Source organism: Schistocerca cancellata, chromosome 1, assembly GCF_023864275.1.
Source record: "Schistocerca cancellata isolate TAMUIC-IGC-003103 chromosome 1, iqSchCanc2.1, whole genome shotgun sequence".
Classification (NCBI taxonomy): domain Eukaryota; kingdom Metazoa; phylum Arthropoda; class Insecta; order Orthoptera; family Acrididae; genus Schistocerca; species Schistocerca cancellata.
The window spans coordinates 514,408,712-514,432,801 of record NC_064626.1 but is presented as its reverse complement, the minus strand read 5'-3'; the positions used below and the strand labels follow the sequence as shown (position 1 = coordinate 514,432,801).

Here is a 24,090-nt window from a genome sequence, read left to right as displayed (position 1 = left end):
GAGCTAGTTGGCATATAAACTTGTACTACTGTAGTAGGTGTGGGCTTCGTATCTATCTTGGCCACAATAATGCGTTCACTATGCTGTTTGTAGTAGCTTACCCGCATTCCTATTTTCCTATTCATTATTAAACCTACTCCTGCATTACCCCTATTTGACTTTGTGTTTATAACCCTGTAGTCACCTGACCAGAAGTCTTGTTCCTCCTGCCACCGAAGTTCACTAATTCCCACTATATCTAACTTTAACCCATCCATTTCCCTTTTTAAATTTTCTAACCTACCTGCCCGATTAAGGTATCTGACATTCCACGCTCCGATCCGTAGAATGCCAGTTTTCTTTCTCCTGATAACGACATCCTCTTGAGTAGTCCCCGCCCGGAGATCCGAATGGGGGACTATTTTACCTCCGGAATATTTTACCCAAGAGGACGCCATCATCATTTAATCATACAGTAAAGCTGCATACAGAAGTTAGAAAATTATTATTTGTCCGCAGCTCGTCGTCGTGCGGTAGCGTTCTCGCTTCCCGCGCCCGGGTTCCCCGGTTCGATTCATGGCGGGGTCATGGATTTTCTCTGCCTCGTGATGACTGGGTGTTGTGTGATGTCCTTAGGTTAGTTAGGTTTAAGTAGTTCTAAGTTCTAGGGGACTGATGACCATAGATGTTAAGTCCCGTAGTGCTCAGAGCCATTTGAACCATTTTTTAGAAAATTATTTATAGAATGTCGAGGGGCGGGGGGGGGGGGGGATTTAGTCTCCAAAGCCGGAACAGTGGCGTAAACGTTATAGTGCTACAGTCGTTAAGTTCTGAGATTGACGCACAAGAACAAGGACGCGTCACAAGATGCCGCGTCGTAACACAGTATACCATTTTTTAATCGCTTTCGGCCAGCTGGTCGTACGGCTACGGCTTAAAATGAAACAGATCCACGTTCTACCTCAAAATAATCTCCGTTGGCTGCTATGAACGTTTGCCAATGTCACTATAGCTGCTGGAAGCATCGTTAAACCATGTTACCATCAAGGTCCCGTGTGGCTTCTCTTGTGGCAGTCATGATCTGTTCGATCTAATGAAATCTACGCCCCCGTAGGAGTGCAGGAGAGCTCCCATGGGGGAAAGAGAAGGAAAAAAAAACACACACGGTGCGAGATCTGGTGAGCACGGAGGGCATAGTAGAAGGGTGATCTGTTGCCTTCTAAGGGCCTCTTGGACGAGGACAGACGATGTTCAAGGCTGTTGTGTAGCAACAGCCGGTTGTTCCCATACCGAAGCTCATGACTAACGACGCTCAAGCGGCCGAGATTTTGTAGCGGGTTTTGTTTACCGTTGCACCGTCTTGGATGCATTCCATTTGAAAAATTCCGTTTGAATAAAAAAACAATACAAGTATCACCTCTCCTCTTGACCTGTCGTGTTGCGGTTCTTTGTGCCGTGGTGACGCTGGCGTTTTCCAGATGGTCGCTTGTCGGCTCAGTTGCGGATCGCACAGGAAACACCTTGTTTCGTCTCCGATTATTATCAAGTCGGTTCATCATCAGTACTACTGAACATGACGCCAAATATCGTCATGCTATCATTACGTCGGTCTTGCTTCGGGATGCTCACAGTGCTTGGGAACCTGCGACATGTTTCGGTCATCAGTCATAATTTCTGTAGGTCGCACTGTGGCTGAAACCTACTGCTGCTGCGAAATCGTCTACCGATCGGGAGCGATTGGCGCGCGCCAACATTGCAACCTCTTCAATCTTGCGTTCAGTCCAAATCGTTTGTGGCCGACCGGTAAGGCACATCATGTTCCAGACTGTGTCCCCTTTGCAATAAGCGTCGGTGTCACTTAAATACAAGACTGCGTCTCAATGATTGAGTAGCCGTCAGCTTAATGCATCACTTCGATAGCGAGTTTGCCTAGTTCCTCGCAGAATTTGCTGTTTGTACTTTTTTCCAATTCCGACATACTCGAGTTCCGATGTGCGGAGTCAAATCACTAACAACAACCATATTTCTGCCAATAGTGGATGCACTCAACTATCCCTTGCTGACATGAGAGACTAACCGATACTGGACTAGCATTCTGGAGCACGACGTTTCAAACTTACGCTGGCGATCCAAATCCAGGTTTTCCGTGACTTCCCTAAATCGCTTCAGGCAAATACTGCGATGGTACCTTTGAAATTGCATGGCCGATTTCCTTCCCAATTGTAGCCTAATCCGAGCTTGTGCTCCGTCTGTATTTGTCTCATTGTCGACAGGACGTTAAACAATGATCTCCTCCTCCTCCTCCTCCTCCTCCTCCTCAGACTAACTGGCATACCAGCGCGCCACCTACGTGTTGCAGTGCATCACATCGCCGCTATGCGCCCAGTGTCAGAACTTAATGACTGTACTGAGGTATTTCACAACAACGGGAACAAACAAAACAGAAAAATCTATACATTCCTTAGCCTCCTCTCTGTAATGGCAAGACATTCGCTAAAATCATTGTCATGCCAACTGCATAGGAAATGACATTGGTTTTTAATCAAACACAGAAGCAATCTGCCATTAGAAGCGGCTATAGCACAAGTGACCCTTTGCAAGTCGTGAACGAAATCACAGAACGGAGCAATGGAATGAATCACCACTGGGTCTCGGATTTAAAGATTCTGTAAAATTTTTTGTTTAGTTTTGAATTAAATCTGTTTTAACGGCCTGTGAGAAACAAGTAATTGTTTCAGCCTACCTTATTATATCAAACAATGTATATCGGAATACTACAGCTCCGATTAGACTTCAGCACAATACTGACAAATTAAGATTTAAACGATGATCAGGAAAGGAGATTCCGTACCATCAAAACTATTCTCAGCATCTGTAGAGGAAGTTTTGAGACCTTTAAACTGGAGAAAGAAGCAACAGGTACGAACGGAATGTATTTGAAACGCCTACATTTTTGAATGTCATTGTACTCTTCGTCTCGCGAGTTGATAGACTTTAACAACAAAGGCGAGAGACTGATACAGCAAGTTTAGATACTAATATTACAAAAGCGAAAGTATTGTATTGTGTGGATCTGGGGACCTAGAAACGACGGAGACGCTTCATCCCCGCCGTAGCCCTCAGTGGTTCACAACCCCACAACAGGCTACAGCAGTCCACTCACCCCACCGCCGCCCCACACTGAACCCAGCTTTATTGTGCGGTTCGGCCCTCAGTGGAGTGAAGTGGTGTGTCTGCAACCAGTCTATTAAGATGGGACGACATGATGTGAAACTGAATGGCGTAATGGAGCTGTTGTCTTCAGAAGCACCGTGAATAATTTTTCCCGATTTATCAATGCGGAATGTCCATGGTATCTTAAAGGAATGGTGTGCCACACAGTCATATAACGTGGCTTAAGAACAATAGTCGTAAAAAAATCCTAACCAGCTGGGACTGGAGATGAGTGTCTGGTCTTGTCAATGACAATCGATTACAAGCCAGACAGGAATTGCTGCTGTCAGTGAATGCAGCGGCAACTCAAGCATTTTCCTAGCAAACTACATGAAATATACATCTGGAGTCAAGTACCTCGTAAAACGTTATTACTTTCAGCAGCGTGTCAAACCGTACGTCTTCTATAGCCAAGCAATACACTAACTGGGCTTTAGATGACGGGTTTCTAGAGTGGTCTGACGAGTTACGATGTTGCCTCTTTCCAAATGACGCATGGTGGTGCGATGGCCCATTGAGGAGCCTAACCTACAGTGTGATAGAGTTTACATCAGGCCAGAGATGGCTCTGCGTGGTATTGGGGGATGTTCTTCATGCCATGACTTTGGCCTGCTCATTCACGTTCATGTGAGCCTGAACTGGGATGCTTATACAGGTATTCTGTGGACACTTCCATCTTCCAAGATAAAAACCGCCGTGTTCTCAGAGCTGTCCCATATGATCCTGGTTTCAAAAAATGGTTCAAATGGCTCTGAGCACTATGGGACTCAACATCTGAGGTCATCAGCCCCATATAACTTAGAACTATTTAAACCTAACTAACCTAAGGACATCACACACATTCATGCCCGAGGCAAGATTGGAACCTGCGACCGTAGCGGTCGCGCGGTTCCTGACTGAAGCGCCTAGAACCGCTCGGCCACAACGGCCGGCCGCCGTACTCCAATTTAAGTAACTTTGTGACTGACAGATATATGTGGTGGGGAGCAGAATTACCGGCTCGTACACAACGTGCCAAGAGTTCAAGCTGTCGACAGTTGCACGCACTCGAAAAATGAGTACTCTGTGCGGCCTGCCTCGACTGGCCCCGTCCCACATCTTGGAGTCTACGTCGCTTGGGAATACATTGCTGCTTGTTCCTGCAGAAGAGGCATGTCACTGAAACGTCGATAACAAAGTTATTTTAAAGAAATGCAGTATCGGCCGACGTACTTTTTGCACGGTGGCTCTCTTCTGAAGAGGTCCGTTAGCCCAGCCGCGAGATCCATCCTGGGCCCTGGCAGCATGTCAACGTCTGGGCAGAGCGTGAGCTTCGTGGGGCAGGCGAGCCTCGCCGTGTTCCTGGCCAGGTTCTGTGGGTACGACAGCTGCTCCCCCACAGGGTGCGCCTGGCGCCACAGCAGCCGCTGCAGCACCTGCTCGTCGTCCTCTCCGCAGTCTGCTTCCTCCAGCTGGTCCCCAGCCGCGACGACGGTGTCATTGGGTGGATGCTCCGTAGGCCACAGTAAGTGGAAGCTCACCTACGAAGAAACTATAGTACAGTAACGATTTTGGTTTGCTTGTCTTTGGGAGTAGTGCTGTCTGTGAAGTATTTGGAGCCACAAAGAGCCGGCCGGAGTGGCCGAGCGGTTCTAGGCGCTACAGTCTGGAACCGCGCGACCGCTACGGAGGCAGGTTCGAATCCTGGCTCGGGCATGGATGTGTATGACGTCCTTCGGTTAGTTAGATTTAAGTGGTTCTAAGTTCTAGGGGACTGATGACCTCAGAAGTTAAGTCCCATAGTGCTCAGAGCCATTTGAACCATTTTTTTTAGCCACAAAGGAAGCATGCAGTTGACAAGGAACTTGAAGGACATTAAAAGCAGGGTATACCGTGTAGGCCACAGATAGTAGGTATATGTACTGAACTCTGTTTTCCGAAATTATTTCACTGTGGAAGATTGCAGTACGCTTCATCTTTTCAATAACCGCACGAACGGCGAAATTACAGATACTGCAATAAGTGACCGAGGGACAGGACATTAGCTAAAACTGCTGAACAGTGGAAAAGCATACCTGTGAGATTCTACAGAATGTACGCGAAAACAAGCATGTGCCCCCATCGGTAGGTCGTTGTTGCGACACAGAATACCCAGCTATTGAAAAAAGCACAGGTCGCTGCCGTTTTCAAGAAGCGTTGTTGGACAGATGCAAAAATAAATAAATAAATAAAAGGCAAACTACTGTAGATCTGAAACACGGCGTTGTCTGGGTATTTATTTATTCCAATCTCCATCTTCTCCTCCCTTCTTTCTCTGTCCACCTTCTCTTTCCCCCTCTCTGTGTAATCTTCTTTTGGCCCCTCTCTGTATCCACCTTATCTTTCCCTCTCTCTCTGTCCATCTCCTACTTTCCTTTCTCTATGTCCATTTCCCTCTGCCCTTCTCTCTGTCCATCTCCTCCTGATCCTCTCTCTATCCACCTCCTCTGCCCCTCTTCTGTCACTCTCCCCCTCCCCATTCTCTCTGTGAATCTGCTCCTCCTCCTCTGTCCATCTGCTCCTTCCCCCTCTGTTCATCTGCTCATACCCCCTCTAATTCCATTTCCTCCTTCCCATCTGTTTGTCGATCTCCTCCCCACTCTCTCTGTCCCTCTCCTCCTCCCCCTTATCTCTGACAATCTGCTCCTCCTCCTCTGTCCATCTGCTCCTTTCCCCTCTGTTCATCAGCTCCTACACCCTCTAATTCCATCTCCTCTTCCCCATCTCTTTGTCAATCCCTTCCCCCCTCTGTCCCTCTTCTCCTCCCCCTTCTCTCTGTCAATCTGATCCTCCTCCTCTGTGCCATCTCTTTGTCAATCTCCTCCCTCCTCTCTCTGTCTCTCTCCTCCCCCCTTATCTCTGTCAATCTGCTCCACTTCCTCTGTGAATCTACTCCTTCCCCCTCTGTACATCTCCTCCTTCCCATCTCTTTGTCAATCTCCTCCCCCTCTCTCTGTCCCTCTTCTCCGCCCCCTCTATCATTCTGCTCCTTCCTCCTCTGTCCTTCTCCTCCTACCCCCTCTAATTCTATCTCCTCCTCCCCCTCCCTCTGTCCATCTCATCCACCCTCTCCCCCTGTTCATCTTCTACCGTTTCCTTTCTGTGTCCATCTCCTCCTCTCCGTCTGTCTTTCCATCTCCTCCTCTTCCCTTCCTCTGTGTACGAGGTCTGTTCAAAAAATTCCGGAAATTTGTCCACAAAATTTTTCTGCACTTATCTTTCACTTATTGTGCATGGTCTCCTTCGAAATATTCTCCTCCGCAATTGATATACCGCTGTCAACGCCACTTCTGGAAGCAGTCTTGCTACGCTTCTTGCTGTATCTTGACTATAGTTGCAAATCTTTGTTCTTTCAGCGGAGTTTTCAACTTTGGAAATAGAAAAAGTTCCAGGGGCCAGGTCTGAAAAGTATGGAGTAGTGGCAGCACAGTGATTTCGTTTTTTGTGCAATAGTCACGCAGTAACAAGGATGACTGGGCCGGTGCGTCATCATGATGCAAAACCCATGAACTGTCTCGCCACATTTCAGGCCGTTTCCTTCTTACATTTTCTCGCAGGCCTCGCAACACGGTAGTATCATCGATTAACAGTTTGTCTTTTTTTTCTTTATTGTTATTTTAATACCTGTACAGCAGGTAGGCTGGCAGCAGCATTCTACGCTGCTCCTCAGGCTTAGAGTAGACAATGAGAAAACAGAAAGAAGATACAATATAGACATATTGACGGGCAAAAAACAGGAGACACAGAAATACAAAAACACGGAGCCGTTCACGCTCAACGAAAGATACACTGAAACATGTTGGCACGGCGCACAAACACTGATGATTTCGATTGCACATGTGAACGTTGGAGCGTGACGGCGAACACTAAACACAAACACGATGACACACACACGAGAAAACGGATGGCGATGATCTCCAGCGCGCGAATGTCCACGTAGCGTGTGCGAGTCCGGGGACCTGCCGAGAGAGGAAGAGAGGGGAGGGAGAGGGGTGAGCAAAGATGACAATGGCAGAGGAGATGGTAGGAGGAATGGAGGAAAGGGGTGGGGGAAGCCCGGGGGAGGAGTGGAGAGAAAGGGAGGAGGGAGGGAAGGGGGAGAGAAGGGAGAGAGGGTGCCCTTAGGAACAAAACGGGAAGAGGGAGGGAGGATCAAAGTTGGTAGGAGGGGTAGATGGAGGGGAGGAGGGCATCATCAGGGAGGGGGACCTGACGGAAGCCACCTAACAATTTGTCCCTGTGGCACGAATTTATGATGAGCTAATCCTTCCAGGTCGAAGAAAACTATCAGCTCGTCCTTGACATTTGAACTGACCTCACGAGCTTTTTTGGTCTTGGAGTAACTTTCTCGACCATCGTGAAGAAGACTGAATCTTGGTCTCAATATCATAACCGTAGACCCACGTCTCATCATGTAACATCATAGATTAAGGGTCGACCTGCGACAGCAATCGCACAACTTGCGTATGGGCCGCTACACGCCGACGCGAACGCTTAAGAGTACATTGCGATCGCAGGCGCGCGTGTTGCGTACGGGCCGCGAGGTGCCGCCACGAGCGCAACCGTATATAAATGCCGACGGAGTTCGGCCAGCAGCTCATTTTGTTGGCATCTCATTTCTGCCTATTCTCTTATTTGATTAGTTGCTTAGCTCTTATTCGTTTATGGCTCATGTTATTGTGCTCTCTTTCAGCTACTCTTTGTTTTGATTTACTCCCAAATGAGTAGTGCTCATTTTGGCATTTCACTTTTGCATATTTCTCGTTTTGCTAATAATTGATCCTTAGCCTTTTACAGTTGAATTGATTAACACAGTCTCATGTACTATTTGTTCATTTCAGCCTGTTTATATTTTGATGTTCTTTCAATACTGTAATAATTATCGGAAGCATTTCTTCCCTTAAACTTGTGTAAAGTATTTTCGATGTAGGATTTGTTCTGTGACACAGGTGTAAGGTTTTGAATATAAATTATATACGAAACTGTGCTTTAAAAGGAATTTATTTTTTCAGTTTGTACTACATCAGACGACAATTTTGTGATATGAGGGAGAAATTTGAGGGGAGAACCCATGGAAATAGTCTTAAGTGGTTCCCTTTAAAAATAAAAATTTGTGTGACACTGAAAGCCGTGACACTGTAGGCACCGAATATATCAATCACCAGTTATGATTCTCTTGATTCGTGCGATTCAAATGCTCTTCACATATTGCGAGGCGAAGGTCTTCATGATTTTGACTCATGAGCATTGGGACAAACTTCGCGGCAACACAATGCATTCCCAGATACTGTCTCAGAATTTTATGAGATGATCCAACCGAAATGTTTAATTCTTCGCTATTTCTCGGACAGTCAGTCTTAGACTGAAATGCTCAGTTTCGTAGACTTCCCTGACGTCAGGATCGTCGGTAAATCTCGAAGGGCGTCGTGAACAAGAGTCATGTTTAACATCCCGACGGATTATATTTAAAATGTGTGAACCATTCGTAACACCGAGTACAGCTTAAGCACTCATCACTGTAGGCTTCCTGCGTCATTTGGTGTGTCTCTAAAGGTTTTCATGAGTTTCACGCAAAATTTAATGCAGACGCGTTGCTTCTCTGACTGTGCCATGTCGAAATTCGCTAACTGTGCGACACAACGTTCTGCTCAAGACACCACTGTACAGTAACTAACGGAGATATAACACTGAAACATACGGAAGTTATATATTAGACACAGGCGTGTGCAGGGATGCCAACCGCATTTCGCTCCAACACACCATTGGCGCGAAATTACTAGTGTTCCGGAATTTTTTTCAACAGCCCCCGTATTTCCTCGTCGCCCTCAGTCTGTTTATCTCCTCCTCTCCCATCTTTCTGCCTGTATCTTCTTCTCGATGCCTCTGCACATCTCCTTTTCTCTTTCTCTGTCCGCCTGCTCCTTTCCCCTCGCTCTTGTCCCCCTCCCGTCTCTCTGTCCATATCCTCCTTCTCCTGTCTGTGCCCACTCCTCCTTCCCCCTCGTCGTCTATCTCCTTGTCCTCCCTTCTCTCTCCATGTTGTCGCACATCCCAAACACGAGCCTGATGGTTCTTATTCCTACATTATTTCTTTTCAGATTCTAACTAAAATGTGCACCAAATCTGACTGAAATCGTGCCGTGGGTTTAGGGGGAGTTTTTAGCCGTGGCTTTGCTTGTATACGCACGTGTCAATACATTTCATACATGAAACATATTTCACGTGTATTTATACACATGTTTCACCTGTAAGTCAAGCGAATTTCACCCTGTAGTTTCATTTTCATGCAGCTTAACGCTTATGACATTGCATCTCCAGAACTATGAGCTGTAAAATGATACAATTTTTCAGGTATAGCCAGTGGTATATGTGCCTACTGTCTGCGAAATTTGTTGTGAATCGAATTAGTAGCAAAGACGTAATAAATTAAAACGTCATGCGTGATGCAGTTATTTATCACGCATCTCAGTGTTTGTGACATCATACCTCCCGAATCTGTTTTCCTAGGTATATTCAGAACACTCGTTACTGCAGAGGTCAGAGTAATTTTAGATTTACTGCGGTACTGGAGAGACTGCACTTCTGCATCTGTTTTTAATACAATATTTTACGACATTTTAAATGAGCGCCTCAAATATAGCTGTATTCAGGATGGGCCTAAGCATGGGGAATCCATTGGCTGCTCTGTTCTTTTTTTTCTCCTGATCGTGTCGTCAAGATCCGGTTACATCAAATATTCAGTGTGTTTGATGCCGAAATATACGCGATGTTAGGAGCGCTGGAGCATAAGTGGATGCTGTCTGCGAAATGTGTTACGAATAGATTTTGTAGCAAGGAATTAATAAATTTAAGCATCTTGCATGACGTCTTAGTTTTTCACACATTCAGTATTTATGACGTCGTATGTTCTCAACTAACTGTCATACAATGACGTAATTATTCTTGTACATTCAGTGGTATATACGAATACTATCTACAATATGTGTCATGCATATAGTTCGCAGGAAAGACGTAATAAACTAAAATGTTTTGCCTGATGCAGGAGTCTTACAGCATGAATAGCAAAAATGTAGCAAGAGATGAACTTTTTTCGTTTCACTATTTTGTGCGGGTCATAGGTGAGAAAAAGTCTCGTAAGGGTTTGAAGTTATGTGTAAAGTTTGTTGCAAGTCTCTAAGTACTCTCGTCTTCTAATACTGGGTGACTGAAGTGTGGGTTTTCTCGTGCCATCGGCTATACTGGTTTTTCACTCCCTCCCCCCCCCCTCCCTACCCTTTGAGAGATGGGTGGTTCTTACCCCCACAGTGATTCCTTCCAGACAGTAAATGAGATGTGTACCAAGTTTAGTTGAAATCGATCCAGTAGTTTAGGAACAGATGTGAAACATACATACATACGTGTGTCCACTTTTATAATTTGCGCGCTGAATCACTTATTATGAAAAATGTTTTTATGGTCACGCATATGACGTTTTCGACAGCTACAATCACCTCTATAAAAATCCTAATGGATTCCGTAAACAGAGAGTCTGCGGAACGCGGATGGCTCTGGAGTCACTTGGTGCGGGGCGAGTATGAACCCAAATCCAGGCTTTTAATCGACTACTACACTCGTTACTGCAGTGGTCAGAGTAATTTTAGATTTAGTGCGGTACTGGAGAGACTGTACATCTCCATCTGTTTTTAATACAATATTTTACGACATTTTAAATGAGCGTCTCAACTATTTAGCTGTATTCAGGATGGGCCTAGCTGTTCACTCCCCGCAACACTTGCACGCAGCAGATTAAGTAATCCAGGATATCCAAGACGATCTTCTACACGTGTAAATGTTGGGGAGAGAAGTGTCTTTCTGATGGGTACCGGGGCATATGGGTATTAAGGGAAACGAAATGGCGAATGCAGGACCCAAGGAGGCGTGTCGCGATCTTCAGGTAGTTCAGTGTGCCATTCCCCTACATGCCACCACCTCGCCATTGAGGTAGAGACTCATAGAATGAGAAGAATCACTGGAAGAGAGGGACAATAAGCTGCTGTCCACAACGCCACCATGGCGTACCTCAATCTAGCCAGCAGAAGGGATGAGGCCCTCCTTACTCGTCTTCGAGTTGGCCACAGCCCTTTGACGCATGGAGTCTTTCTCCGTTGAGAGGGCCCTCCAATCTGTGGTGTTCGTGGTGTACAGATCACGGTGCGCCACAGTCCAGACTGTTTTATATTCAGACAAGAGGGCAGTACTCCTCTGCCGACAGATTTTCTCTTCGTTTCAACTAACAATAAAACGAATGTGGTACAGTTTTTAAGGTTTTCTGAAATGTCCCACTTGTTCCCCAAATTTTTAGGGAGAAACTTTTAATGTGTTATCAGGGTGGATGATTCATCCACGATGTTTCTAAGTGATCTGCAAGTCACATTTCCCTGTGTAGTTATTTCAGCTTTCCTCACATATTAATTGTGTTGTCGTTGCCAGTTTTGGAACATCTGATCATTTTGTGCTATCTTAAATGATGTGAGCTAGTATGATTGTGTGGATGACAGTGAACGAGGTTGGGGAGAGAGCGTGTACTTGTATAAGACTTGCTCTTCCTTTTTATGCCATTTTAAGCCCATCCCTTCTTAAGGATATTTGTCCGGGCACTGACAACACAGGTATGCATTTTTGAAAGTTGTTTGAAATTTGATAACTGACTTTTATGTACTTTTCAGCGCTGATTTCAAAAATTCAGTCCATTCTTTTTCTATCACGCCAGGTTTTCTCACAAGAAAGGGAGTATTTTTGGGTATAATCACAAAATTTAAGCAATTTATCACATTTTTTTCAACGTTATAAAATTTTATTTTATTTATAAATCATGTTCTAAACTACATTTCTAGTACACTTCCAATCCTCTTTAAACTCATAAGTCCTTATAATAACTCTTTCGCTTTCTGTCGAAGCTTCTTTTATTGCTTTTCCGGCTGTGGACTCGTTGAGGATCATCTCTTTTTACCATCCAGCAGTAGTCCGCTATCATGTTGACGTTCCATCTTCCTTGATATCTTCTTTCCATTTCTTTGATGTCTTGGTGGAATCTTTCGCCATGCTCTTCACTTACATCACCAAGGTTTGCAGGGAAATAGTCAAGATGTGAGTGGAGAAAATGAACTTCAATGCTCATGTACAGCCCAGCTTCTTAAAGTTGTCGAGCATGTGTGCGACGATTGTTTTGTAGTTTGGATGTCTTTTGTTTCCTAGGAAACCGCTAACAACTAATTTAAAAGATGTCCATGCTGCCTTTTGTTTCCATTTTGTCCACAAAGTTGGGATCTGTCATTAGTTTTCTGATGTCTGGTCCGAAAAAGATTTCTTCTTCTAGCTTTGCCTCGGATAAACCAGGAAACTGTCCACAAAGATATCTGAAACACTCTCGTTCTTTTGGCAATGCCTTAACAAATTGTTTCAACAGCCCCAACCTAATGTGAAGTGGTGGAAGTAACACCTTTTTGGGATCCACAAGGGTTCTCCTCTCAACATTTTTAACCCCTACCTGTACGGTTTTTCTTAAGGGCTAAGCTTTTTTTATGTAGTGCTGCTTTCTGTCTTTACTGTTCCATTCACAGAGAAAGCAAGGGCACTTTGTATAGCCACTTTGTTGACCAAGCAGCATTGATATCACTTTTAAATCACCACATAGTGTCCATTTGTGGTCTGAATAGCAGAGTTTGCTTAAAACCAGTTAAACGTTTTCGTAACATTCTCTTAAGTGAACCGAATATCAAACTGGTATAGAAGCATACTTATTGCCATTGTGTAGAAGTACTGCTTTAAGGGTTCTTTTTGAACAATCAATAAAAACTCTCCCCTCATCAGGAGGATATTCTATTTTGAAACGTGCCGTAAGTCCAGGAACATCACTGCAAAACACCAGGTCACCTTCTTGAGAGAAGAAAGATAAAGACTCCTTTTTCCCTCGATAGATACCAAGAAAAGGATGTACCCGGAACCAACATATGTTTATCTTTCAATGTAGATCCTAAAACCTCTACCTAGGTCTCTAATTAAATCGTTCAGTTCAGATTGTGAGAATGGAATGGGATCGGTTGTGCCAGGGTCGTAGAAATCTCTGTCTTCTTCACTATCACCTTGCTGAGCCAATGGCTCGAGATCATCTATATCATCCAAAGAATCTGGAGGACATGGTATTGGTACTTCAGGTCCACGAGGAATAGGGCGAATGGCTGATTGAATGTTACGGTAAGAAATATCGTTTTTGTTTTTCAAATTGAAACCTCATACGTTGCACGAACAAAAATAGCAGTCATCATTATGATTTTTGGGCTCCCTCCAAACCATTGGTATTCCAAAACATAAGGGCTGCTTTTTACGTTGAAACCACTGCCTCAGTTTTTCATCACACATGAACAAACTTTGTGTGGGGCCAAGGCTTATCTTGATCGCCTAACTTTATACCAAACGAGGCGAAATATACTTTTTCAAGAGAATCAACTTCACAACACAAGAAAACAGTCACTACTTTCAAGCACTACTAACAACAACACGTGAACAGCACAGAGTGAAGACGTACTGTGAACTGAAGGACAACAGCAGAAGCTGACTGCTTGGTGATGGCGGGGGAAGGGGCAGCGCGACGGACAGGCACTGACATGAAAATACTGCTGGTTTCTCCTAATTACTCTTTATTTTACGTATATCTCGTATAAAACGGCTAAATAATAGTTTATGGAGGCCCTAAAACCCAAAATTCAAGCTCAATGGAGTACTGAAATATCCAAAAAAGCTAAACTAGACAAGCAGTTTGTGAAATAACTGTACCTGATGGAATTTTTCACTATTTTTCCAGAAATCAGCGTTGAAAACACTATAAAAATCACTTAAGAAATTTGAAACAATTTTTATGTCACAGACTTGTGTAATCTAGCCGTTGAGAGCCCATAAACCATACAGTCGCAAGCACAACCGATGTCACTCAAAATTCCTTCACGCCCGACACTACGTTAAGTGCACAGATACCTGCGTCATTATTCACAATTCAGGTTAGAAGCTAAACTATTTGTGAGGCTGTACCATCCCCAACTAACGGCTTTGCTTCCACTAGAGCTAATAAATTACTCCACCAAGAGGTATTATTTTATGTGATCATGTAATACTTTTTTTCATGTATCGAGTAACTGAATGAGTTCTAGAGATTCACGACAAACTTTCGCCTATTTTCCGCTGTTTCTTTCCAGAACTCTTTAGTAAACGTTTGGTAACTGAAACCTCAGAAGGAACAGGCAATTTCGCAATAGAGGGTATAATTATTTTTAATAAGCGTTTGTTTAACTGCACAGTCACTAAATAATTCACAGAAATAACCGGCAACAGCCAACACAGACCCCCTATAGACCGTAAGCCGCGGCAGTATACTTCAATGTTATATGCAACTAACGACACGGGCGACATAAAAAAAATCTGATGGTCATACCTACTATCTTCATTATGACGACAATTTTTCCCCGAAGAAGGCTGTCAAGACTACCAAATATTCCGATGACATGGTACCGCCGAATAGTTACGAAGAAAACCCGTAAAACATGGCGTTGCTTTCGGTCTTTTTGTCATCATCTTAGTCCGCAGCTCGTGGTCGTGCGGTAGCGTTCTCGTTTCCCGCGCCCGGGTTCCCGGGTTCGATTCCCGGCGGGGTCAGGGATTTTCTCTGCATCGTGATGACTGGGTGTTGTGTGATGTCGTTAGGTTTAAGTAGTTAAGTCCCATAGTGCTCAGAGCCATTTGAACCTTTTTTTTGTCATCATCTTAGGTATAACTTTGTGCGTAACTTTTGTCTCTTTTTATGGAAGATATCAGTCGCCCAAATTCTTCTACGCTAAATGCTTCGCCAAACGAGTGCTCTGAACTGTTAGCGATAGCAGGACTGGCTGAGCTGTTTATCCGTATGCGCACAATGGCTGCCATGTTGCGACATTATCCTTAGTCAAGGATCACCAAGCCGCGCCCCGATGCATGCTGAAGACATGCGGAAAATGAATAACGCAACTTGCTTTATGTAGTACGAAGGATCTCGGCTTGCATCTTTATGCTACAAGTGTTTATTACTGCACAAGACTGTATAGAGACCATAAATGATATAAACAGGAGAAAAAATTTTAAAAAAGCTTCTTGCCACCTCATAATCACGTTTACTTACGCCAATATGCGCTAGTTGAAATCCAATCTGCAGTGGTTGTACACCTTTTGCTGAGAAAGCTCTATTGTTACGCCACGCGGTCTAGGGCGCCTTGATACGGTTCGCGCGGCTCTCCCCGTCGGATGTTCGAGTCCTCCCTCGGGCATGGGTGTTTGTGTTGTCCTTATCGTAAGTTTAAGTTAGATTAAGTAGTGTGGAAGCCTAGGGACCGATGACCTCAGCAGTTTGGTCCCATAGGAACTTACCGCCAATTTCCAATTTTCCTCTGTTGTTGCCTAAGGGGTGGATTTCAATAAATTTCATTGCTTTGATTGTTCATATAAACCACCTTACGTGTATTTTCGTTGAAATTTCTCCGTGCGTTGCATAGTTATTCTAACTAAACTCCCCTTAACCACTTCGATCCTTGCTTCCATCTGTAGGAAAACTAGGAGTGTTCTCTAGGACTGTTCTAGTTCAGTTGTGTTTTTTCCTAGATAGTCATATGAGTCCCATGTTTGACTGAAACTGCTACAGGTGTCTCGGAATTAAGCTTACGCGTCACCACTGTCCCACCTCCACGCCGGCCGCGGTGGTCTCGTGGTTCTAGGCGCTCAGTCCGGAGCCACGCGACTGCTACGGTCGCAGGTTCGAATCCTGCCTCGGGCATGGATGTGTGTGATGCCCTTAGGTTAGTTAGGTTTAAGTAGTTCTAAGTTCTAGGGGACTGATGACCACAGATGTTAAGTCCCATAGTGCTCAGAGCCATTTGAACTATTTGAACTCACCTCCACAAATAGAAGTATTAGAGGAGTCTTATTAAGTCCAATAAGCAATGTGTACCAAGTTTGGAACAAATTGCTCCAGGCCTTCCAAAACTATGAACCTTTCAAGATGGACTAATTACTAATGGGAAGTAAGACAGCAGAGGACAATGTTGCGTCACTTTTGGAGGAAACACGACGAAGTTTGCCATACGCGATGTAGGGAAACGTGGGAAACGTACATTTGCATGACAACATGGAGAACAGAGCAGCGGTCACACAGAATATGCGTCTTACCACTAGGCCACGCTGCTCGACTTAGACCCTCGCTAGACGTATTCAGCTCCCGTTGATGAGATGATGTCACAGATCGTACTAAACTCAGAATTTCGTTAAATCCAAACCTTGGTCCCCGTTTTTTATTCTTCCGATCAGGCTATATCATAGACATGGAGACTTTACATTTTTCTAGCTATGCCTTATTTCATTATTATACTGCAGACAGTTTATTTAGTTGGCCCTTTTAATAATGTATGCTCGCGCGCGTGTGTGACTGTGTGTGGTTGATGCTGTGGATCCTCTCCTGAACTGTGCTGCCAGACTTTCTCACGTAGGACTTGCCGCATTTGTTCACTGATAAGCCAAAATATTATGACCACTGCCCATCGCGACGTTTGAAGCCGCCTGGTGGCGTTACGGGTACGTGACGGGCTATTAAAAATATCTAATCTCCGCAGAGACAGATAGGTGATCAACCTAGTGAAGATATAGATGCCAATGCGGAAATCCACTGGGATAAGCCACTTTGTCAATGGACAGATTATTATTATGCAAAAAGCCTGTCAACGACTATCTCCAAAACGAGGAAGCTGGTCGATTGTTGTCATGCCACTGTCGTGAGCGTCTACGGAAAAGAGGTAGAAGTACAGTGAAACTACCACTAGGAGCTAAATGGTTGGGCGTCCACTGGTCTTCACAAAACGTGGGGTTCGGAGAACTGTCTGTTCTGTAAAGTAGGCTAGATTGTGATCTGTGACATCTCCGCCGAAAGAGCACAATGCTGGTACACGGACAAGTGTTTCGGAGCACACAGTTCATCGTACATTGTTGAACACCTATGTTTTCACATGTTGACCCAACGATATCGTCAGTTATGATTGCAGTTGGCATGGGACCATCGCAATTCGACCGTCGATCAATGGAAACGCGTCGGCTCTTGGGGTGAATCACATTTTTGATACACTAGATCGTTGGTCGTCTCCACTAATGCCGTCACCGAGGTGAGCGACGGCTCGAAACGAGCAGCGTGCAGACTGGTGGGATCAGTATTACGTTACAGGAGATATTCTCCCGCTCTTGCGTGGGGTATGTGGTTGTAATTGAACGCACAGTGACAGCTGCGAACCACCTGCATGGGATATATGGCGGTAATCGAAGACACGCTGACAGCTGCGAACCACCTGCATGGGATATGTGGCGGTAATCGTAGACACGCTGTCAGCTGCGAACCACCTGCATGGGATATGTGGCAGTAATCGAAGACACGCTGACAGCTGCGAACCACCTGCATGGGATATGTGGTAGTAATCGAAGACACGCTGACAGCTGCGAACCACCTGCATGGGATATGTGGTAGTAATCGAAGACATGCTGACAGATGCGAACCACCTGCGTCCCTTCACACTTGATGCTTTCCCCGACAGCGATGTCATCATTCAGCAGTATAGTTGTCTGTGTCTCAGAGCCAAAACTGTGCTACAGTTGTTGGAGAAGCATTATGGTGAACTCACGTTGATGTCTCGGTGACCAAATTCCCCTGACGCAAATCCAATGGAACCCATCTGGGTCGCTATCTGGCGCCATCACAGTGCACGCAAAGCAGCGGCCGTTATGTACGCGGATTACAGGACCTATGGCACTTTATTTTACAGGTCTGTCTTGTTCATACAAACTTTTACACTTCACTATTACCGTCCTTAGATCTGTTACAAACAAAAACAGGGTGTAACCAACTAGTTCAGTTTGCTGAACCTAAATCTATAACAGGTCTGGTGCTGCATAAGAGAAATTAAATATTCTGATGTAGGTATCAACCTCAAATTACACATGTAGGTCCATAGTATGTGCTAGTGATGGTCAGGATGAGTCTGGTATTTATACAAATAACTGAGACCAGCAGAGAGCACTATAGCTAGGGTACATGAGTAACCAGTATTGCAAATTTAATGGTTAAAATGCAGTATGCTTGGTCATTAATTAAAATACTTCAAATGGCAAAATGACCGTAGTGATACACAACACGCTGAATTAGATGCATACTTAAAATCCACGTAAGAAGTGCAAACAGTAATTTTGTGAAGCTCCTAGCGAGTGTGTGAATTCCTAAGGAACCAAACTGCTGAGATCATCGGTCCCTAGATTTACTCACTACTTAAACTAACTTATGCTAAGAACAACACACACACCCGTGCCCGAGGCAGGTCTCGAACCTCCGGCGGGAGGGACCGCGCAATCCGTGACACGCCGCCCTAAACTGCGCGGCCACTCCGCGCGGCGAAGCTCTAGCCTGGCAAAGTAAAGTACGCAATTGTGTAAAAGCCAGTATAAGTGATACAAGAATAAAATCACATCTATAAAATGAAATCTTTCAGCATGATAAAACAATTAAACTGTAACAGTAAGTGCAAGGTAATTAACGAAACAGTAACTATTAATTAAAAAGTCGATAATCGACAGTACACCCGGAGTGGGATCTCAATGGCACCGCCTCGTGGCTTCTTTGTGTGACGTTCTTGGTTTCTTGTGGCGGAACTTGCGGAGGGGCTCCAATGTCATTGTCATCGGCTCTCTGGCGTTTGTCTAATTGCGCTTTTATTTTACTTTAAGAGTGTGTTTGTATGCTAACTTTGTAATTTTGTGCTATTCTACTTTTTTGCGTTTAGGTTTCTTTGGCACTTTATAACAGTTATTGGCTGTATGGTCCCTGTAACCCAAAGCCAAAACAGAAAAAAAGAAAGACTTGCTGAGGAAGGCCCAGCCTCGTCGTCGCTGGCGGCGAAGCACACGGGGGGCACGTCAACCCGGTAGGTTGTTCGACGCTGTTCAAACTAGTAGGTTTCTGAATACATCAGAATAAGCATTCAGATTAAACTCATTCTGCTCATTTAGCAGAATGGTTGCCGTTTTCTGTGTACATAAATCTGCATTTCCTCTAGTAGATTCAGTAATTGTCCCTTTGGCGTCCTATGCAACACTTTCATATTATGGTCTATGTTTCTATTCTAATGTTTTTCTCTGAAAGTGTACCGAAAGCGCTCTTATTTTCGTTATACATAATGCTCTCTAAAACGAGTCGAAATTCCTTCCCATCTGACCGATATAAAACTTGTCACAGTCTCTACAGTTGATGTTATAGACACCAGATTGTAAATAAGTGTTGCTGATGTTGCCAACTTTGTGGCGAAGTCTAAAACCAATTGTACTTATCGTTAGAAATCCAAATTTTACTTTCATTTTTCTGAAAGCTTGTATGACATAGCAACAAACTTATTGCCCTTTCGTTATGTTGTCTTCTTCTTGTCAAGTATCATAAAGGTTCATTACATCACGGTCCTTATACCCGTCTGCCTCGGCTATTCGTCTGATCACATTTAATTCTTCCACTTTGTCGTTAGGGGTGAGTGGTAGTTTTAGTATCCTGTTGATCATATGGCTCTCAAGTACGCCCTTTTATTTTTCTTAGGGTGACAGGATTTCACATTTACAATTATGTCAGTAGCCGTTGTCTTCCTAAATATGCTAATCTTATGCCTTCCATCCCTTTTAGTTAACCTAAAATCCCAAAACCTTATACTTCCTTCTTCCAGTTCCACGGTGAGCTTAATTTTTTCGTGCACCCCGCCCATTCTTTCTGCTACCTTGCACATTTCACTTTCGTCACCTTTTTACTGTAGTATGGTGTCGTCTACATAACGTCTGTGATACACGGTTTTTTCGCAGACATCGGGAATTTGTTCAAAATACTTATTTTATAGCTCATTTACAAATATCTCAGGTAAGGCACCGACTAACCGTTGCCCTTTGCAAGTCTGTTCATTTGATACAAAATCTTATCGTTAAACTAAAACTAATTAAATGACAACACAAGTTCTAATATTTTCCAAGAGTTCTGTTATTTCCCCTTGACTAACCTTCTTGTATATTAGCACGTTCTTCTTTATAATCTCCAGCTCGGAATGGTAAATGCTTAATATCATTCGCTAATTCGTAATTATTCCTGACACTGAATGACTTTTTATAAGTATATGCTGCTTTCAGTTTTTTGTTGCATTCCCGGTTCAGTTTGTAATTGGGACATGACATATTGTTAATAATCGGCATAATCGGTTCATCCTCTTGCGGAATTTAATTTGCAAACGAAGCGGAGGAATGGACGGATTCACCATTTTTAATCCACGTTTCTCTTTCTCATCTGGAAACAAAAATATACTGTTTTAAATTGTTTTCCTTATGTCTGATTGCAATTTGTTCACAGGATTTCTCTTGACTTCGACTATGTTGTGATCTGCAAGTTTTTTGGTCGGCGTTGTCGTTGGTCACACCACTACTGGCGCGATCTCTTTGCAGCTGCATCAAGGGTCGCAGGATCGAATCTCGCTCGTACTACGGATTTTCAGATTCGTTGTAACCTGGTCTTCTCCTCTCAGCGATGACAAAAGTTTGCCGATATGACAGGTAATTGCGATTCCCCTTTCCCCGTCAGATAACCGGTGTAGGTTAGTGACATACAAGTCACCGAAGTAGCATCGAATTGAATCACTTGCATCTGGCCTTGAGCCACACGGAGTTATTATTATTATCAAGGGAAACTGTAACATTGATCGCCATGATGACCGTCTGTGGTACTCCAGGAGTCTTCGTACTGGCCGTGTGGATGCTTGTCTTGCAGCGTAGAAGGCCATTTCTAGCTCATGCTACATGCCATGACTATACAATACTTCATATAGGAGCAAATAATATGCCTTTCCTCACAAGCGCTAATCACGTGGAGCCGCTACGATCCTGCACGGCGTCGTGTACGACCCTCCCGAACTGATCGATTCCATATGTGTGTGACTTCAAAGATTTTCAGATCAGTGGGAGCAGTCATATCGCAGAATGATAAACTGCAGCCTCAATACATTAAAATGCTGCCGTTGTTGAATCCCGACACATACTGATAGATTTTTCTACTGCTTACACGAGGCGTAGTACGAGCTTCTGACGAACAATGACTAGTCAAACGCGATTTCTGGATAAGAAACTAGTTGTGTAATCCTTCCTTACATTCACCCTGTAAATTTAGTTATTCCTGCTGCTCTGTATAATTGCAGTGAAATGGAGAAAGGAAATCGCAACACCAAAAAGGAGTCATGGGACATAAACGAAAGTTGGTAAGCGTGTTTCTACATCTGAAAGATGACGTCTATTCAGATTGCAGGCCATCACTTAAGAGTGGTCATTAGTAGCGCCCCTATGAAGATGCAAAACAAGTTTGCTTTAAATACACGCTGTAACGGTCCTGAGGGTTAGTTATCTTAGAGATTGGATGTCCGTCCCCGGTAGCTGAGTGGTTAGCCGGCACGGTTAACTCAGCGTGTTCGGTCAGAGGGTTATCTGCCCTCTGTAATAAAAAAAACTGAGTTAATTGATCAACGACGAACCGAAACGGGTGTCTTGCGACGTTCGCCACGACCAGATGAAACGAACAAACACGAACGAAATGAGATTAAAAAAAAAAGTGGTCAGCGCAACGGACTGTCAATCCTAAGGGTCCGGTTTCGATTCCAGGCTGGGTCGGAGATTTTCTCTGCTCAGGGACTGAGTGTTGTGTTGTCCTAATCATCATCATTTCATCCCCATCGACGCGCAAGTCGCCGAAGTGGCGTCAAATCGAAAGACTTGCACCAGGCGAACGGTCTACGCGACGGGAGGCCCTCGTCACACGCCATTATTATTATTATTATTATTATTATTATTATTAGAGATTGGATGTGGTGAGTTTATGTCAATCAAGAATGCCTTTAAGGCGACAAAGACGCTATTTTCAGCGCCTCACTGAGTTTGAACGAGATCCTGTAACAGTGCTATGAGAAACTGTATGACCCTTCTGCGATACTGCAGCAAGACTTGGTACGAATGTAGCCAATCTGCATGGCTGCTGGCAACGGTGTTCAAAAGAATGGACGGTTGTAAGCTGTAAGAAGACTGGTCTCGGGCGGCCACGTCGCACTACCGACAGGCAAGACTGTCGTGTTCGGCGTATGGTTCTGGCGCATCGTACTGCATCTGCAGCGCTGATTTGAGCAGTAGTTGGCACCACAGTAACACAGTAAACTATTACAAATCATTTACTATAAGGACAACTCCAAGCCAGATGCCCTGCAGCGTACATTCCTTTGACCAGAAACCACCGCCATTTGCTACTTCGATAGTGTCAAGCAACAGCTCGTTGGAAGGCATGGTGGAGGCCTGCTGAATTTTCTAATGAAATCTGGTTCTGCCTCAGTGCCAGTGGTGGCCGTGTTTTGGTTAGAAGAAGGCCAGCCAACCTGTCTGCGTGTTAGGCGCGCTAGACCTACATCTGGAATTACGGTCTGGGGCGCAATTTCTTATGACAGCAGTAACGCTCTCTTGGTTGTCCCACATAGCTCATTGGAAATTTGTACAATCTGCTGATTCTACCTGTCGTGTTGCCTCACACGAACAGTATTTCATGGAGTGTTTTTCAACAAATAATTCTCGCTCACTTACCGCTGATGTAATCCAACATGCTCTATAGAGTGTCGACATGTTGCTGCGCATGCCCGATCACCATATCTGTCACCAATTGACACATGTGGGACATCATCGGACGACAACTTCAGCGTCATCCACAAACAGCATTAACCGTTCCTGTATTGACCGACCGACCAAGTGCAACCCTCATGGAACTCCATCCCGCAAACTGACAACCGGCACCTGTACAACACGATGTATGCACGTCTGCACACTCACATTCAACGTTCTGGCAGTACACAGCATTTCACATTTGCAATGGCTTATCTCGCTCTTACATTAACCTGTGATCTTGCAATGTTAATCACTTAAATATGTTACCTAGACAAATGTAATTCCGAAATTCCATTAATCTACGTTAATTAATTTTTCGGTTTGCGATTTTTTTCCGTCAGTGTAATAGACTTCACGCTAATCTGAGGTATGTTACATGTCGCCTTCGTGGTGTTGCAGGTTTAATGGTCACAAGTAAAAACCGCACGTTTGCAGATATAAAGTTAGTGCAAAAATGTTTTTGAGTAGTTAATGTTCTTATTGGCAGAGACGCAAGAAATGGCTTGCTTGCTTACTTACTTACCCTACTTCGCACGTGTTGCCTACAGCGCCTGAGGAACATGATGTAGGCGAGCAGCAGGTGGACGTCGTCCCCGGCGGCGAAGAGCGCGACGGAGAGGGGCCCACTCCAGGAGCGCGCCTGGCGCTCCACGTGGTGCACGTGCGACAGCGAGGCGTGCAGCGCCAGGCACGTGGTCCAGTCCCCAGCTGACGTAGGCAGCTGCTGCCAGCGGTCGCCCACCGACACGAACTGCCGCACGCGGTACTTCTGAGAGGCGTCCATCACCGACAGTGACGTCAACACCAGTGCGGGCGCTTCCTGCAAAGCACCGTGGTAATGATTCGCAATCAGATACAGGCGGGCGTTATCTTCATCGACGGCATCTTAGTGCCCACTAACACGTTCCTTAAAGCGCACAACAAAATCGCGAGTATCTAGACTTGTCACAAAGTGCACGTCAGATGTCAGTCTGCATGTGTAGAGAAAAAGCTGTCACGGCGTCCAGTGCTAAGAGAAAACCAGCAAGTCTTACTTTCTCTACAGTCACTGCGTTATATGCGGTAGCAGTGAAAAACACAAAA

At 44.6% G+C, this 24,090-nt stretch overlaps 1 protein-coding gene across 1 annotated transcript in view; it reads right to left on the bottom strand.

Annotated features, from left to right (window-relative positions):
* The window catches only part of LOC126187486 (beta-1,4-glucuronyltransferase 1-like), a 137,727-nt gene that overhangs the window by 51,958 nt on the left and 61,679 nt on the right, over nucleotides 1-24,090 (bottom strand). The window contains exons 2-3 of the mRNA XM_049928637.1: nucleotides 23,531-23,827; nucleotides 4,405-4,712 (exon numbers count right to left, since the gene is read on the bottom strand). Of these exons, the coding sequence (XP_049784594.1) occupies nucleotides 4,405-4,712; nucleotides 23,531-23,827 (605 nt within the window). The remainder of the gene's footprint in view (nucleotides 1-4,404; nucleotides 4,713-23,530; nucleotides 23,828-24,090) is intronic.